Raw genomic sequence first — 17,860 nt, 5'->3', positions numbered from 1 at the left:
GCTCAGACTGATCTAATATATCAGAAAGTGTTTGCAGAAGATGTGTATGAAACAATATTTTTCTGTGCTTTATTCTTAAGAAAGTTGAAATGTGTGAGGTTTTCCTCATACAAAGAAAAGGACAAAGAGAGAAAAATCAGTCTTTCTATTGCCATGCTAGAGAGGATTTATTAATACTATGTATTACCTGCACTAAAAATTTCCATAAGGTAATTGGAGGGGAAAAAAGTGGTTTATATTATAGGCAAATGCAGTCTTTTGATAATCATACTGGAATTTGAAGTGATTGATATGCCAGCATTGAATATACATCAGCTTGCAGCGCTATTGAATTTGTCTGAGACTGCCTGCCAGATATATTGTTGTTGTAGCATTCTGCTTGTTTCAATACTTGCATGTTTGGAAGTCTGTTATCTGGAGAATTAAGCAGTGGAAAACTCCTCTCTAACTAGGATAGCTGATGGCACGTGTTGGTGGAGGTTCCCTGGTGTGTGACCTGGAGTAAAGACCAATTAGGAGAAAGAATGATTGTGTTATGGGTAGGCTGAGAAGGTGTGATGGAGTGGTCTGAGTTAGTCCTGGGCAGCTCCTGAGGCTGGCTTGGCTAGCAAAGCACAAGAGCTGGGGAGAATCCATCCCTGTTTGCACAATTCCCCTTTTTCACCAAGAAGTATGAGATGTTCACTGAAAAGATTTGCTAGGCAAGGCTCTAGACAAACCCAGAGCAATTGCATAAACCAGGGTGAAACCTTTATATTGTTCTCTGGTTTGTCAGAGAGGAAAAGGGGCACAGGACAAATTGCTGCCTCTGGTTACCTCCATATAGCATCAACCTCCTTGGCCTTTGAAGACTTCTGCGGAGGGCAGCGTAACAGGTGATCCAAAGACTGAGTCATTTATCTCGACAGATATTTGTTGCTTCACCTGGAGTAATAGCACCTGAAGTGTAATAAAATTGCAGGTCCCATCTGGCTCTATGCAGTATAACGGCATGCTGAGGTGCTGGGATCTATTTGGAGAAGCTGTTGATGACAGTGGTGTTGCAAAAGCACAAATCCAGTCTGGAAGTGTTTTCCCTTTCTCTGCTGTCTACAGCTCGCGTGTTTATTGCTTGGCACTGACGCACAGGCCTAAGTTGCAGCTTATGAATCATTGCTTTTATTTCTTCAGGTGCTGCTGGCGAGGTCAGGGGCAGCACAGATGTGGAAATAACCAAATGTTTGCTACCAGAAAGGGCTTACATGAATGAGAATCAGAAAACAGGAAACCGTAACCAGATGGTGTCACTTTTCCCTTTCTTTCACTCCCCAAGGCCTGCAATAAAGCACAAGAACAAAGCTCAGGTTGTACAATCACCAAAATACTTGCAAAGCTAAACTGCACCTGAGAGAAGTGTGTGTTTAAACTTTTTGTGAACTCCTTTTAAAACTTGACTGTATGTCTTCCTGAGGCTTTTCATCTAAGTCTTCTGAGAGCTGACAAGATCATGGTGCAAGGTGGAATGGTTGTCAGACCTTTTACTTTGCCACCCTGCTTTACTTTAATCAACACCTTTAAAGTACTTTATCCTCATGGGTTTCCCATACAATTTTCATTAGACTTTTTGTTAAAGGCCACCTCTCTTAGGTGATTGATTCCGCAACCCCCCCCCCACAGTCTTTTCCAAGGTAGCTTAAAGCAGATTTTCACTGTATATTTACCAAGGGATCGATTACATTCAAATAAGGCCAAATGATTCCATATTTTCTGATATGTATATTCATGAACATGTACTCAGCCTCAGGAAAAAGCTCTTGTAGCCTCCGAGATGGGCTATTGTTGTTAGACTACAAATTGGAAATCTGATGTTCTGTTGCTGGGGCTTCTAATGACTTGACTATACATATTGACTGGTCAGCCCAGCACAGATGTGGATTCAGAACAATCTGCTCCTTGCAGTTAACATGAAATGTCAACCAGTGCAGAGAACTTGTGAGACAGTTCAGCTTCTTTGGTCCTGCTGGTGTTTTGAACCTGGGTGTTCGTGGGTTCTGCAGAACTGCTGGATGAGATATGCTGTGTCGGTGCAGATTACTTTGAGACTGCACCTGTACTTAAAGCCAGAATCACTTGCGGGCAGACTGAAGCATCAATATGGGAACAGTCTGTGTGGGAATCAGTGTTCACCTTTTGCTGATCCATCTAAACACAGCTCAAAGCTTGGGAATGTGTTTCTTGTATAAGAGAAGATCAACAGAGCGAGGGAGGCTGCTACTGAGCGGAAAGTAGCCCGTTAGACAAAGAGGACAAGAAATGCCTGTGGGACAAGGATGAAGTACGTCCTGAGGTATGTTTCCCTCATCACCTATACAAAGGTGAAATCCCTCAGTTAAATTTCCTGCTACTGAGCCATTTGGAGCTCCATCTGTCTTGTTTCATTCCCAATATTGTCCAAGTTCCTGAAACTGGGAGCACAATGAATATTGCCAAGCCTCTTTTTGAAGGGGAATTATTTCGTGGGTTTAAGGACGGACATATAGACCCAGCTCACTGGGTCCCACTAACTGATCCTGAGGAATTTGACCTTGTTTGGTAAAGTGCAGTATACTTTTGTAGGGAAGTATTACAAACACAACAAAAACATTCGTACAGACAAGGATTATGTTCTGCTAAATCTGTCAGGGTTTAGGAGGAGAGTGGGAAGGAGAAACAGCCCCTTTTTACCTAAATATTTTGCTAGGATGTTTACTAACAAACCAGAATCCTGGGGAAAATAAAGTTAGGTCAGATATGATACAACAGCAGATGGATGCTCATTGGAGTTTTTCCTTAAGCTCTCAGACCGTGTTTTGATTAGAACATAATGAAGAGTTTGTTCACTGAATGTTCCAGCTAATTAATGTAAAATTCATGGAGACCCTGGATTCTCAGTTAAACATGCATGAAATCAGTGTTGAGTTCTTTATATTGCGTTTCATAATTTTAACTTAGCAGATGTTAAGTAATATGATCTAATAAACCTCAAATATAATGAAAGGAGTCTTGTTCAGCATTTAATAATTTCAGCAGCCCAGTTCTTTCTTGATATGCATCTTTCTTCTACAAGACATTAGGGCACAAGATGAGGTTGTAAGCCTGTGAACAGAAAGATGCATGCTTTCCTCCAAAATAATTAGATGTCTCTATTAAATAGTTTGGTAATCTTTGTTTCTTCACAAGATTAATTGGACTGTCATGTTAATAAGCAGACGTGATATTCCTCAATAGTTCTTATCACTGTGGATTTTTTAAATTACTGTAACTAAAGGCATAGGGCATTATTATTTTAGTAAAAAACTGAAATACTTCTGTATGAACCACCTTCTATTTCAGTCCTTTTTGTAGCATAGTGTTTAAGTTATACCTCAATACCCTAAGAAATTACTAGGTAAATTTATACTTAAGTATTGTTTTGAAACCAAGTATCATTTAATACATTCAGGACGTATACTGAACGTTTCTATGTTGGCAGGGCACTCAAATCAATGGGAGTTTTACACTTGTACTGAATGTGCCTAGTGTAAAACTCCCTGAATGCTTTTGAAAATCTCCCCATAGTAGCTACTTCAAAGGTAAACTGCCTCTATTTGGGTCATTCAGATTGCATTCACCTAATTTCAACTGTCAGCAATGTTCAGCAAGTCAGTATCTCATCGCATCACAAAAAAAGATTTTTAGTTACATTTTTTAATGTAATTTTTCTTTGTGGAGGCCAAAGTTTGGAGGAAAACAAAGTGTCAGTAGAAGATGGTGTAAACCTGATTTAATAATAGTTTAAGCATGACACAAAAGAATGAAAACTGAGCATGTTGGCCATTCAAAACACAAGCCATTAGTTCAAGCTGGAAACGAGTTCATGCTGGGGACTCCTGCATTTTTATTGAGGTGCCTGCCTCCAGCCTTTGTCATGCCAATTGTAATATAAACCTTTCTGTATATGTTTTCCCTGTCTATTCACCGTGGCATTCTGATCAGCTGTGCTTCTAGCATGAGCGGGGCAGTTGACATTTTAATCATTGCAATCTAGAGGAGAAATGGGAAGGTTTCACTGTTTAATGTTCATGAGGTCTCTGTACATACATATATATGGAGGAATCTCACTTCAGTTATGCACTTTTCAGGCGTGGACAACTCACTATCATACATAAAAATTCTGCAGTCTTAATTTCTGTTTTGAGTACTATCTGCAAAGATATTTTGGTAGGTATTTGAAGAAAATTGCTAGCAGGTAATTCAAATACCATGTTAAGATTACTTAATTTAATATTGCACCTGCTTAACATGAAGTAAGTGAAGCAGCAAAAGCACAGAATCCATGAATTTTAGCAATTCATCGTGCTTTTAGATAGCCAAAGTTCTCACTTACATTTGTAAGCAACTGGACTGAGATATAAAGGAAATGTGAGTGGAAAATTCGTAAAAACACTATTCAGAGACTGCTGTGAATTTTTATTTGAAGATGTAGAAGTGTACAACCGTGTCTTTATACTCCAAGATCACCCCTTGGAAACATCCACCTTAGCTTTAGTTGTCAGTACTAAATAAACTCAATAGGCAACTTGCACTAAATGGTTGTGGGGAGGAAATAAGAATGACCATTAATGTGCTGATCATATTTGATATCCATTAGTACTGAAGAACTGAAGCACTGTAGGCTCAGATCTGCACAGCTGAGGGCATCTCCTTTCCTGCCTTAGATTGCCCAGGTCCTTGGTATAAGTCTGGATGAAACAGGACCTAGAATGTGTGTTAGAATTTGGAAAAAATCACTGTATTTCTTACGAGGTGGGGCTTGCTGCAAAAGGTTTCTCTGTAGGTCTTGCCCTGCGGTACTTCATCACAACAGTAGTGCTGAGGCTGAGTAATACCCAACCAAGTACCGCCAGTTCTGATAAAGTAGCACATGGTCTCCTGAAAGGAGAGGTTTTCAGGGAGCATCTCTGCATTGGAAATAAATTTTCATAGGCTGGATGAAGTTTTTGAAATTTTTTTAAACCTCTGACTGCCGTTTTCACTAAAAGTGATGCTTTGAAAAGCAGTGAAACCATCTGCTCTTTTCACTCAGGCTTAGACTTAATTAAAATGCAAAACAAGCATGCAAAATATGGATCAAATAAGAAGGAGGTTAGGTATGGCACAAACCTAGTAAAGGCATCTATCAAAGCACCATCCAAAGCTTTTGTGTCCCACAGTGTCCATAAAGCTTTTTGTTTAATTCTTCTTAAAGATGCTGACTAATGGGAGATTCCATAAGCTTCCCTAGGCAGCTCAGGGGTTAGTGTCATCCTCGCTGTTTTCCAAACATTGAAGCTGAATATCTTTTGTTGTAATTTAAACTGTATTTCTTTCTAACCTACCACACAGGGAGCAACCTGCTCCTTTCCTTTTTGCCGCAGCTGTTTATGTACTTGAAGACTGTGACTCCCCCAGCCTTCTCTAGGCTGTGACATCCCAGTCCTTCCTCTCTTGCCTTGTAGTTGTGTTTTTTCCAAAGCTCTGCTTATTCTCATTGTCCTGATCGAGACTCCTCCAGCATGTCCAGCTCTTTTCTGGAGTCATGGAAGACTTCATCCGCTATTCCAGCAGAGGCATTTGCCAGCGCTGGGCAGTGGAAAGATCCTTTCTCTTTTGCAGCCTATGCTGCTCGCTGTAACTTCCCAGTGGGATATTTGCTTTTATTGCGACAGCATGACACTGTTAACTTGTGTCAGTTTGTAAGCTGCTGTAAGTCCCAAGTCTTTTTCTGAAGATAATACGTGCCTCAGCCAGTCTTTGTGAAACTAGTAATTCCTGCTGAACATTTTCCAAGATTTTTTTTTTCCCCACTTGTCGAATTGTATATTATTGGTTCTCTCCTTTGTCAAGCTTGTTTTGAGTTTGAATCCCCCTTGCAATCTGCTTGCAGTTCTTTCCACCTTTGTGTCGAAGTCTGCAAATATAATAGAAAAAATCTCTAGTCCACCACCAGATCATTAATGAAAACACTGAATAGTACGAAATGAAGTCGGTCTCCTGTGTAACACTACTCAATTTATCCTTTGAGTTTTCATGGTGAAACTCTAGTAATTACTTTTGGAGTGTCATTTCCTGACAAGTTCCAAGTGCTGTTAGAGCAGGAGGGTCCATGCTGGTCTGTTAAGTGGTGATTGAGGGAAACTCTAAAGTATTTACTTCATGTGAGACCTACAATTTGTCAGTTTTTCAGCGGGAAATTTAAGAAATGTTTAGGCATTGGGATTGCTCAATATGGTGATATTTTCAAAGCCGGAGGTAGGTAGACTACCTTGTATTGTATGCTATACTATATACATGTCACAAAGCATCAGATTCTTTTTAGGTTCCTAAACAATTTTGAGACTAGCTCTTTGAGACTTTTTTTGGTGGTTGTACTTAATCACTATATACCTTTATACCAATTAAAAAAAAATTATAATAAATATCTTTGGGCTCTTTCAGCTCCTACCAAAAATGGCAGAATTTCCAGTGTTTTCAAAGTAATCAAGCTACTGTTTGACGAATACCTTCTTCTTTGAATAAATGTTGACAGATATTATTCAGCCAGATATAGATCTGAACAAACAATGGAAAACATTATTACAGATGGATAATTTATTTGATGAATAGCAGCTCTGTTTGACAAATAATATTAGTCTATCTCTATCACTGGCTACAAAAGATGGTATTGGCACATAAAAACATCACATCAGTCATCTGTATTGATATTTCATGTAAATTACAAGTGAAGGCTTTTCAGATACCCCAATCATAGAATACAGCCACTCCCCTGTAAATATATCGGAGCACTCAGTACACTTTGGGCCAAGTTCAAACCTGGTAAAAGTGAATACATCAAGAGATGAAAGTTGATAACACCAGAATTTTTAAGGCAACCCAGATTATATCTGCTGTCTTTAAAATCACTTAAATAACATGTAAATCACATAAATGACATGTTCAGCATGCAGGCAGAGTGCAGTTCAGCATAACATTGTAAGGAAGACAAATATCCATAGTAAACTAAGCCAATGTCTTTGATTTAAAAAAAAAAACAACAAACAACCCACCTCAAAAAAAGGACCAAAAAAGTGTGTTTTCTTTAAAAACACTGCTTGAAAAAGGAAGTTGCTGCTTGAAACTCCATCACAGGTCAATCACTACATTATATCCTGGCACTTATTTTTAAACATCTACACTGTAGTTGCTTTGCAGAAATTGTCATGCACTGTAGCTGGAAGGCACTGAGTCAACAGAAAAATCCCCAGAAGGCTTTACCTAAAGAAGTCGCTTTATCCTGCTATTCTGGAAAGAAAACAAATTCTTCTATTATTTAAAGGTATATTTACAAAACTGGACTGCAAAATGAATGAAAATATGACCTTATGCTGAATAAAAAATGTCAGGCATGTATGTTAAAATAGCATATTTCTTTTTGTGTGGACAGCACTAGCATCCAGTCAGGTTCATGCCCAGAAATTCATACGATCTCTGTTAAGCAAGATGTAGCCACTACTTGGCTCTTTTCTCTTGGATTGAGCTCCCTTGTCCCTGGGAGCATTGATCCTAGCAGTGCTAAAAGGGAGATGCTACTGTAGAGTGCAGAGGATGAGAAAGAAACCCTCTCAGTCCAGCCTTCCCTTCTGGGTCCCACGGCAGCCAGGAGCTGGTTTGTCTCTTACTCCTTGCAGCAAGCAGAGGAGAATGTTTAACACTGTTAATGTTTAATAAGGACAAGTGTAAGGAATGTTTAACAGTGAAAAGCTTGACTAGACTTGAATAGAAATTTCTCCTCATGTGTATGGGGAGCAGGATTTCTGCATGACTTGGTTTTGTTGTCACAGGAAATGATAGAGCTCGGTGCGTATTAGCTATGATCCTCACCTAAGTAAACCTGAAATAATGTCTCACTGAATGGTGCCAGTATTTGAAATAATTGAGATCATATGTATGGCTGACTGATAGCCAGATTTCTTGCTCTACATCTCCACGGGTGTACGTGCACTCGTTCTAGGAGTCTTTTTGTATTAGATTGCTGTCATATTATTATGATTCAGGTAGGATGGTCCCCAGAATAAGAACAAGCTGAGCAAGAGCCACGTAGCTCAAAGTCCTTTGTAGGTAATGGAGAGAAAGTGTTGTCAGATAATAAGACAGGTCTTGCATGAGGTGAATTGCCACCTAGAGAAGCAGTCACACCAATCCTGTGGTCGATTGGGGAATGTGAACCAGTGTGTATTAGAGAACGAGAGTCAGAAAGAAGAGGCACAGGAAGACCTTATCCTTGTCTTATCCTTACCCACGTTCTGCATGCCTTCCACTGCTCTGCTCAATCAACTGTAAATGACTCAGATGACGTGGCTTTAACCCCTCTTTCTTGGCTGATGCTTAGGTCTGGGACATTTCTGGAGTCATTAGACTAATATTTCCACAGCATGGAGATTACCTATAAAGCCTTCCATACCTCTTAGGGCCTTCTGTGACAGTGTGCTGGGTAAACGGAGAGTGGCAGGAAGCCCTGAAAGGGGTCATGTAGAGTACTGTGTTGGCAGCTGCCCAAGAATAAGCTAGAAACCTCATATCTCGCCACTAAACATATTTTGCACCATGTCTAAGCCAAAAATATAAAAAACATACCCTGCAGAGTAATGGATATACAGAGAATGCCTGGAGCCCCATGTCTTCCTTCAATTGTAAGCGTTGATTTTTCTTTCAAATCGCTTACGTGGCTATACTGAATTTTGGGTGGGTAATGAAAATTTAATCTGTATTAAACCAGCTTCTTTAACCTGGCAGGTAAATGAATGCATTATTAACACAATCTCATGTACTTCCTTAATGTGCATGCTTTATAATAGAAGTATTTAATTTTTTCTAAGTTTTATTATCCAACCTTGTATAAAAACATTCTGTTTGGTTGCACCAGTCACATTCTATTAGGCAATGTAACACGATCTGACTTAGTGGCATTTCGGTGGATAACATGACAAAAAATGTTTCTTTTTAAGAAAAAACCATAACCAAAACAAACACAGGAATGAGCATTACAAAAATTATGACGTGCTGAGAGAAAAGCCCCACAGATACAAAATGATAAAGGTCAGGATCTGTTACTCAAGTCTTGTTTGCAAGTAAAAATACCATGCTAACGTGTGGCTGTCAACAATCTGAGCGAGCCAAGCAGACTTCTGACAAATAATTTTGACAGTTCTCATAAGCTGAAAAGCGCCTTTTTTGCTTCTCTTGTATTTTGAAATGTTTCCCTCCTGCTTACAGACATGCAGAGCGAAAGAGAGTTAACAGAGATATTAAAACAACAGGGTGCTGTTAAAAATAACCTGTAGCAAGCACTGTCTTTTGTGTGGTCTCTGGGGAATGAATTAACTGTCAGTAGTCGAACTTACTAACGAACCTTCCTGAATTTGCAATATACAGAATGATTTGCTTCTCTTTTGCAAACATTTTTCTTCATACGTTATAAAGTAAATTAAGAGATGTTCCCTGTCGTTTTCATGGCTTGAGCAGAGTTTCATTCTAGTCTAAAGGAGACTTTGGTGAAGGTGAGCAGAATAGAGAGTCGAATACTTCATAGACCCAAAAATGCATTCCCCTCTGCAATTTTTTTATAACAAGTAAAAAGCAAAAACCAAAATCAAAACATTTTGAAAATTTTCAGCAATACAAAAGAGAAACACAGTCAATTACAAGAAAATGTCTTGGATTTGGTAGAGATACTGTGGCAGAGTTTCTTGGTCCTAGATAGAATATTTGGCCAGAAAGACAGACCTTAAAATACTCAGTGCTTGGGGCACTGCAGAGTAAGGAGCCTGCTTGCACGAGAACAGGGATGTGACCCAAATCACCTGTATCATAGAAAAAAAACAACCAGAGCCTTATATTTTTCAAGTTGAAACTTGTTTTCTTGCCCACTGTTGAGAAGCATCCCTGCAGATGTGCATGATATATTGTGTAGCTGGACGACATCTTGAGATTCAGATGAGACTTGAGCTTGCTTGTTGAATTACTTGTGAAGGAAATAAATACTTTTCTTGTTCATGTTCATTAGATTGTGCCTTTGACACCAGACTATGATGTCATCTTTATGTTATTATTGTCATCGTGCTGCAAAATCTTTGAACCATACTCTTTGTGAAAGGGCCCAACAGTTGCAAAAATACTATCTGACTTCCTATGAAGAATTGCTATCCTATATAAATAGGAACTTGTACTTTAAAGCTGGCAGAGCTTAGCCTAAGGCAACTATATTTTTCAATTCAAATATATCCATATTCTTGTTTGCTTACACAGAGCCTGTTCAGTGGGGAATTATCTTGTTAAGATCTAATCGTATACAGTGTATGTGTGGTGTAAATATATGGCCATTTAAAATTCAAATACAGAATGTGGAGGTCATTGTAGGAACTTTCTGTGCCTCAGCAAGTGCAAATGAATTATCAGACTGCTTTCATTCTTTCCTCACTGTTCACATTACTATTTGCAGCTGGGAGCTATGCCATAAGTTACCTTTATATTAGCACTGAAAATTCCAAGGCTTTAGAAACAAAATAATTCTTCTTCTTTTACTCCTAGTTTTATTTGTAGGCTGTAAAAACATAAAATGTGTCTGTTGATTGTGGTTGAGATGTTAGAAATTTGGTAAGCTAAAGTGCATTCGGTGTAGTGTGGCTCGGAAAAAGAGAGAACCTGTGGATTTACAGGTCCCTGAGCTCTGTGGTGTGACTGGTTATTTGCCCATCAGACTTGTGCCCGGTGACTGTGGTGCTTGGGTGCGTGGACAGGATCTTGTTCTGCTGCAAGGCTGTGTTGCTGGGGCTTCTAGCAGAGAAGCTGCTATATCTGTGGGGAGCTGTGGGCGTAGGTAAAGCAACGGCTGGTTAGGACAGGAAGGCGCTGGGGGTGGCAAAGCAGCTGCAGCCCTGCTGCTGGCTCTGCTCTGCTCTGCTCTGCCCTGCTCTGCCCTGCCCTGCCCACCTCAGGGGTCTGGGAGGCACCTTGGTGGCTGCTGCTGGGGGCAGCAATCATGAACCTCAGGTGGCAAAACTGGCAGCTCTCAGGAGCCCCAGTTTCTACACGCTCTCCTCCTCCCAAGCAGCAGACCTGGTCCTCTGGGTAGCCAAATCCAGGTTTGCTTGCAATGCTGAGGTGCTTTGAGCTGCCTTGCTCTGAGTGTCAGTCTCCTGGCAGCTCCAGGAATAAGGATGCAGGGGAGGCTCCTTCCCTGTTCCCCGAGACAATGCTCCTGCCCCTTCCCCTTGCTCCTGCACAGCCTAGGCAGTGCTCCTGGGGTAGCCTCTTTGCCTGGATGCCCACATGGAAGAATTTGAAAAGGATGATTTGATAGTAAGGTATCTCCCGGTGGTGAAGTCATTCTTCAGGGGCGTAGGAAACACTGTGTGCTGTAGCCAATTGAATATTGTAGCTATGCTACTGGATAAAAAAATCAGAAGTTCCTGAGCTCTGGTGGTAAAACCTACATACTCCTTCCAAATTCCCAGTTCTGCTACTGTTTAGGAATGGATATCACACAAGAGAACTCTTTGGTTTGTCTCAAAGGGAGGTTGTTTATTCCTTCTACAAAGACTGTGAAAGAGCTTTACCAATAGCATAAGCAGCTGTAGTTCTGGGTCCCTGGTTCCTCCACTTGCCTTTTTTACTTTTCTTGATTCCTGTTTGGCATTGCAATCTCCACCTGGTTCCCCGAAGAGCAACATAAATTTGTTTGTAAGTTTAGTTCATAGTAAAAGAAAGGGGAAGTATAATGGCAGATTGTTAATGTGTTTAGATAAGTTCACGAGATAGCTGTACCTCCTGGTACCAACATTAATTTTACCCCTCTTCACCTTGAAAATGTTGAATGGTCCTGATTTTGCTTTCATGTTGTCTGTATGCAGTATTTCACACTAAGGGTAAGACACAGGCAAGCATGCAAAATTGATGTTTTCACTTCTTGCCCAACTTTCCTCCTGGCAGTTCTGTCTCCAGATATTACCACCCCATCTTCTAATATTGTAGAAGCCCCTGTAAATTTGATATTTTGTAGACTCTCACCAGGTTTCAAAGGGAGATTATATTTGCTGGGCAGGTTATCGATAGAACATAAAATATGTATGAAATTGTAATTTTATGGTAGATACTGTAGCTGTAACTGTCACAAGCACCTGTAACCTCAATAGCCAGATGAAAAAACAGTCTCTAAAAACATTTGATCGACCTTTTTTCCAGTTAAGCCAGGAAAAAATCCTCAAAATTATGAACATGGTGAAAAATAAAGAAGTGAGCATTGAAGGAGCTTTGCATTTGGCACAGAAAGAGGTGTATGCTGAAAAGGTAAGGTCACTCCTTTGATCTATTTTGCAAGATATTCAAATGTATGAGCATGTTCTGGAAAGCCTGGTTGAGCACTAGGAACACGTCTGTATTGCTTGCAAATATGCAGTCCCAACTTGTGCAAACATAGACACTCCAGTTCATAAACAAATATGTCAGGTACGGCTGATGCTGCTTGTATCCTATGTAATGGATATCCCATGTAGATACCACAGCTACACTGATGTCATTGCCTGGATTAAGTAGTTTAAATCTGGATCAGATGTATCCATATGAGTTTCATTATTCCGAGTGCAGCATCACTGTACTGTACTGTAACAATAAATGTAGGGCAAAATCCATGGGCTGATACCGTGAAGCATCTCAGGAAAATGCCGGGTTTTATCTCTGAGGGGTTTTCTAGTCTTGAGTTGTCCTTGGGGTCACCAAAAGAGGGTCTGACAACTCAGCATTATGCATGAGTACAAGAATGTACTCTCTGTAATCCCTGTCTAGTATCTCTCTCATTGCAATCTATCGATCATCACCACAGAAGTGCCAGCAGAGGAATCTTTGGAGAAATTTTCAGTATCTATTTCCCCTTCTGCTTTGGATTTTTGAACCAGTCTCCCTATCACAGCATCTCTAGGAAACACTGAAATCTTATGATGTGCTAATGACACAATCTGAATTTTTTTTGCACCACGGGGACTGGTAGAGATTTTGAGATAAACCTCATGCTTTTTGGAATTTTTAAAAATAACTTCCTGAACTGATTATTAACTTCTTGGCTGGAAAGAATTAGAAGAAAAGTAAGAATAAATACTAATAAAAAAGTGACGCAAGCTTTACAAAGTGCTGCAGTCAACAAAAATATTGAACTTGGCAACGTAAGACCACATGGAAATATGTTCTCGGAGTAAGAGAAAGGGTTTCTTTCCTACTTCTGCCATATTAAAGTTTTTGTGATAGCTAATCATTAGAACTAAATCAAATTTAATATAGCTGGATCATGACCTTCCCTCCCCTGCATTTTCCTGAAGATTATACAATTAGTCATTTTCCATGCACACAGCATAGCTACTGTAAGGGACCAAATAACAAATTGCATACCCTCATATAATACCAAGGAACAAAAATCTTCCATTTTACTGCACTGCATTCAAGGGTCTTTAAATATTTTTCTTTAAAGTCCCTTATGGTTCTTTGCTACTTAGCCCTTTTAATAGACTGCCTGTACTCATGTGTTTTGAAATGTGTTCAGTACAATTCCATGGGCTCTGCTCTTCTCCTTCCTGTCTTCCTGCTTTCTGCTCTCCTTTTCACCTTCCATCCCAGTCTGTGATCTTTTCGTTAGTTCAGCAGGACTTGTGGGTATTTTGTGCTTGCGAAAATTTTGTGCTTGTGAAAATCCAGTCAGGAGGATGCTTCCGTATGTCTCCATGTGGAGTTGTTCTGCAAAGCCTCTAGCATTGTTTGAACGCTGTTCACTGAGGGAGATTTCACCTGAGAACACGTTTGGGTTTGAGCGGACAAAAATTAGCACAGCATTGGACATACTTCTGATTTCTGTTCTGTTTTTCAGGACTCACAAGATTTGCTAACTGGCTCACAATTTAACTTCATTATCTACAAGTACAAACACTATCGGTGGCAGAAACGAATTTTGCAGGTATCTTTCAAAACTCTCACTTTTGAAGCATTATATTAAAAATATAGGATGCTTAGGTTGCTTGGTAAATATTATGAGATAGCTTAAGAAATCTTGAGGTTCAGCAGCCTATCAGAGAAGTATAAGATATTGAACAAACTTTCTACATTTTACTCCAAAAGTATTCTAGGGGTAATATCTGAAGCTCCCTCTACTGAGTCCCTGGGAGGACTGTAGAGTGGACTTGATGATCTAAAAGGTTATTTCAACTCTAAAAAACATGATTGGTCACAAAGATGATTTGTTCTAATAGGTTCTGCTTGGGAGTTGTTCTTATTATTTAGCAACAATAAATGCATACAAGTGATGTAGGAGTATTTAAATATCTGTCCCTTTTGACAGGACATCACTTTGTCTCCACTCTCTAAAACCTTGGGAAGAAATATTCCTGGGGGTACTCAGAAGTTTCATTTGGCAGACTATGCATTGCACCTCTGGTTACTCTATCCTGTGAATTCTTTGAACTCATGACATTTTGAACACTTAAAACGTTATTAACTTGCACAATACTAAAGCAAACTTCTGTTGATAACACCTGATGGTGATTTCCTGGCTCCGTGAAGTCAGTGACAAAGGTTTCATGTTGTTTCCAACGAACCTTGATTTCACTGAATTTTTCCAGCAGTTTGGACAAAATTTGATAATGAGCAAGTCCAGGTCACACATGCTAGAGGGTGGGTTTTTGTCTACTACATCTTAACTGTAGAAAGTATAATCTCCTTATTTCCCTCAATATCCATCAGTTTTTGGAATTTAAAGGTTATTTGTTTAGACAGAAAGCTGATGGAAAAATGGTGAAAGCTATATTAGATGTGGAAGTTATCAGTCTGGAAATCTGGAGTGGTTTAATTCCAGTTGTCTAGTTACCAGCAGCCTTCAAAAGTCAGAGATAATAATGAGAATGGTTCTGCTTTGGAAATTTCCTGCTATAAACAGAACGGAGGGAAAGGCCACGGTGCTAGCATTTGGTTGGCGTGGTCTGCACTATAGGAATGAAAATTGCCAAGAATCATTTACAACCAAAGGTAAATATCTAACTCGGGCGAGATCTGAGAGTCTTCTGAGTTTGTCTCCTCTGTGGGTCACGTTCACTGAAGCTGGGTAGTCAGATAATATTCACATCTTATTTTATCAACAAAGCCGTTCCTGCTCAGCAGGGACTGACACATAGAACAGATACAGTACCAGTTTTTAACACTGCAAATATAGATTGTGCAGTGGGAGAATAATAATCTTATTTTGAAGAAAACAATTTTTAATTATTATTGCAATGGAACAGCAATAAATTAACTTTATTGGCTATTATCACCGCTCCCTTCACCTATATGTACACATATATGTGTATATACACGTACAGACAAGAAACCTGTGTTAGATGAGAACTAAAACAAAGTACAGTAATATTTATACCGGAAAGTAACCTCTCAATAGTACCCTCTTTTCCTGACACACAAGCGGCTGTTATAAAAATAACCACCTTCACTGCATTTTAGTACTGGGGCATAGGCTGAACCAGTTAGTGATTGGATCTGTGCTGAGATGGTCACGCCAGGAGTTTGTGCTACCACTGCTGCTGTATGGGAAATTTTTGCACTGGGTTGTAGAAGTAAAGAGAATTTTAAAAGAAATAATATTTCAGAGTGATAAATTGATGCATATTCATCAAAAGAGATAGGGAAGCACAGTTACAATGAATATCTGTTTGTTTTGTAACTAAAACAAATACAGAACAGTATCTTATGATGGAATGTCATTTTTTGTTCTATTCATTGGCAAGATACATACACGTTCTAAGTCGGTCCTTTATCTAAATGCCCTTGCATGGTAATATTGGGGATGCTGTCCTTCCCTTTCAATGAAGAGAAGCGATGGAGTCAAGTAAAGAACTTTTTTTTCCAGATTGATTTCAACACAAAGACCATTTTTAACATTGAAAAAGGAATTATTAAGAAACAGTTCCCTTTCTCACAAGTCAAAGCCTGTGAAGATACTGAAAGGAGGCGCTTCAGCATTGTGTTTCACGGACGACAAGATTATGAGCTGGAAGCAGTGTCTCTTGATGATAAAAGGAAGGTAAGTTTTTACAATGTCACAGACAGATCGCTATAAATAACAGCTAATGTTATGGTAGTACCCAGCAGGTCCCAATCATAAATGGGAATTGTTATGCTGTGCGCTGTGCAAGCAAAGAAGGAGGTATGTCTTTGTTCCTTGTATGTTCATACATAGAACAAAGGGAATGTGAGTTCAGGATAAAGTTGGGCCTTAGGATTTTGCCACAGTTCACTAGGACTGAAGATGTAAAGCCAGCTCAAGGTGTGGTACAAAAGTGGGTGCCTTTCTTCAGCTACACATTGAGTGTAAGTGGTCTGAGATTGTACCAAAACAACCAAACAAAACTGATGACATGCGCAGTTGAATCTGAACTGAAATTTTCTAAGCAGTATTTTTTTTCTATATATAAGTTATTTGTTAAAATGCATGCTTTTAAGAAAAATAAATGAGGCTATCCAGATGCTGTGAAAAGAAGAAGACCTAGTAGTCCATTTTTACCATAAAAATACACTGAAATTATAAAATTATCAGAGGAAGACGGCCTAGGTACAACTAGATATTTGTTTAATTAAATGATTCAGTGTTGCAAGACTAAGTATGAGCTGTTTCATTTGGAGTTCTAGGTTCAATTTAATATTCCAAGTAGTTTGTGCAATTAGACTCTACACAGAAACGTGAGAAACTTGATTTGTTACCTTAGCCCTAGCTTTTCACTTGAACACAGACATCCCGTGTGTTCAGGGGTGAGCAAGTCTTGGAGCTTGTGTCATCCCACTGAAGCCAGCTGCACGATTTAGATTGAGATACAAACTGTCAAAAAGCATGGAAGGGTTTGCATCCAAACCTCTGCTGTGACCCATTTTTGAGGGGATTTTTGCAGAGGGATTCATCCCTTGTGAATTTTAATGGTTCACTCCATGTGCAGAAACTTTCGTTCCAGATGAACAGTACATCATGATTGATTAGCTTAATTTTCAAAATACATTACATTTAGCAGAAAAGCTGGAAAAGGTGCCTGTATTCTGTAGTAAGAACACTCACATATGGCCCTGTATAACAAAAAGAATACTTTAAATTCACACCCACTTTAATCCACACCATTTTCAACTGTAGGCAAGCCTTCATTTTTTTGCTGGGTTTGCTTGAGACTTGAAGCTAAATCAATCAGGTACTACTTTGGCTTGAACTGAACTGAACAGAAACTTTGTCCTAGATTGCTTCGTATATGAATTAAAAAAGTAAAGTTATGTTTTACAGTAACCATTCCAGAAAAAAATTATATTCTCCTTACACTGACAGCTTTAGAATGTGGGCATAAAACCAAATTGCAGTTAAGTAGTTTAGCATCACAGAAAGACCCTATTTATTTTACGTCAATTTATTGTACCTATTTGGCTGCTGCTTATAGTGTTGTCTATCATTTTTATACTTGAAAAATCCACCTATTAATGTCTTATTCAAGGGAATTAACACAGAAAATATACTCTCTCTGCTGCCACTTATTATATAGATAACATACCTTCTGAGCAGAGTTATACAGAGCAATTCATACAAGAGAACAGCAGAGTCCTTTTCTGGGAGACCTGCAGAATGTGACGTGATACATGAAGGACTGCTGGATTTGCAGCAAAAGACTTTAACGTCCACTGAATGGGTGAAGTACGAACTGCACTTTGTTGACCTCTGGGTTGTGGATTTTGTTAAAATTTCTGATAAATGCTTTTAAGATTTTAATTTGCTGATAACAAGTTACTT

At 39.2% G+C, this 17,860-nt stretch overlaps 1 protein-coding gene across 1 annotated transcript in view; it reads left to right on the top strand.

Moving 5' to 3' along the window:
* The first annotated feature begins 2,455 nt into the window (after window positions 1-2,455).
* The window catches only part of LOC104350228 (uncharacterized), a 38,757-nt gene continuing 23,352 nt past the window's right edge, over window positions 2,456-17,860 (top strand). The window contains exons 1-6 of the mRNA XM_086474957.1: window positions 2,456-2,571; window positions 10,694-10,887; window positions 12,164-12,360; window positions 13,925-14,011; window positions 15,950-16,123; window positions 17,616-17,764. Of these exons, the coding sequence (XP_086331083.1) occupies window positions 2,456-2,571; window positions 10,694-10,887; window positions 12,164-12,360; window positions 13,925-14,011; window positions 15,950-16,123; window positions 17,616-17,764 (917 nt within the window). The remainder of the gene's footprint in view (window positions 2,572-10,693; window positions 10,888-12,163; window positions 12,361-13,924; window positions 14,012-15,949; window positions 16,124-17,615; window positions 17,765-17,860) is intronic.

This window comes from Leptosomus discolor, chromosome 17 (assembly GCF_034619465.1).
Source record: "Leptosomus discolor isolate bLepDis1 chromosome 17, bLepDis1.hap2, whole genome shotgun sequence".
Lineage (NCBI taxonomy): Eukaryota > Metazoa > Chordata > Aves > Leptosomiformes > Leptosomidae > Leptosomus > Leptosomus discolor.
This window is presented reverse-complemented; position numbering and strand designations above follow the sequence as displayed.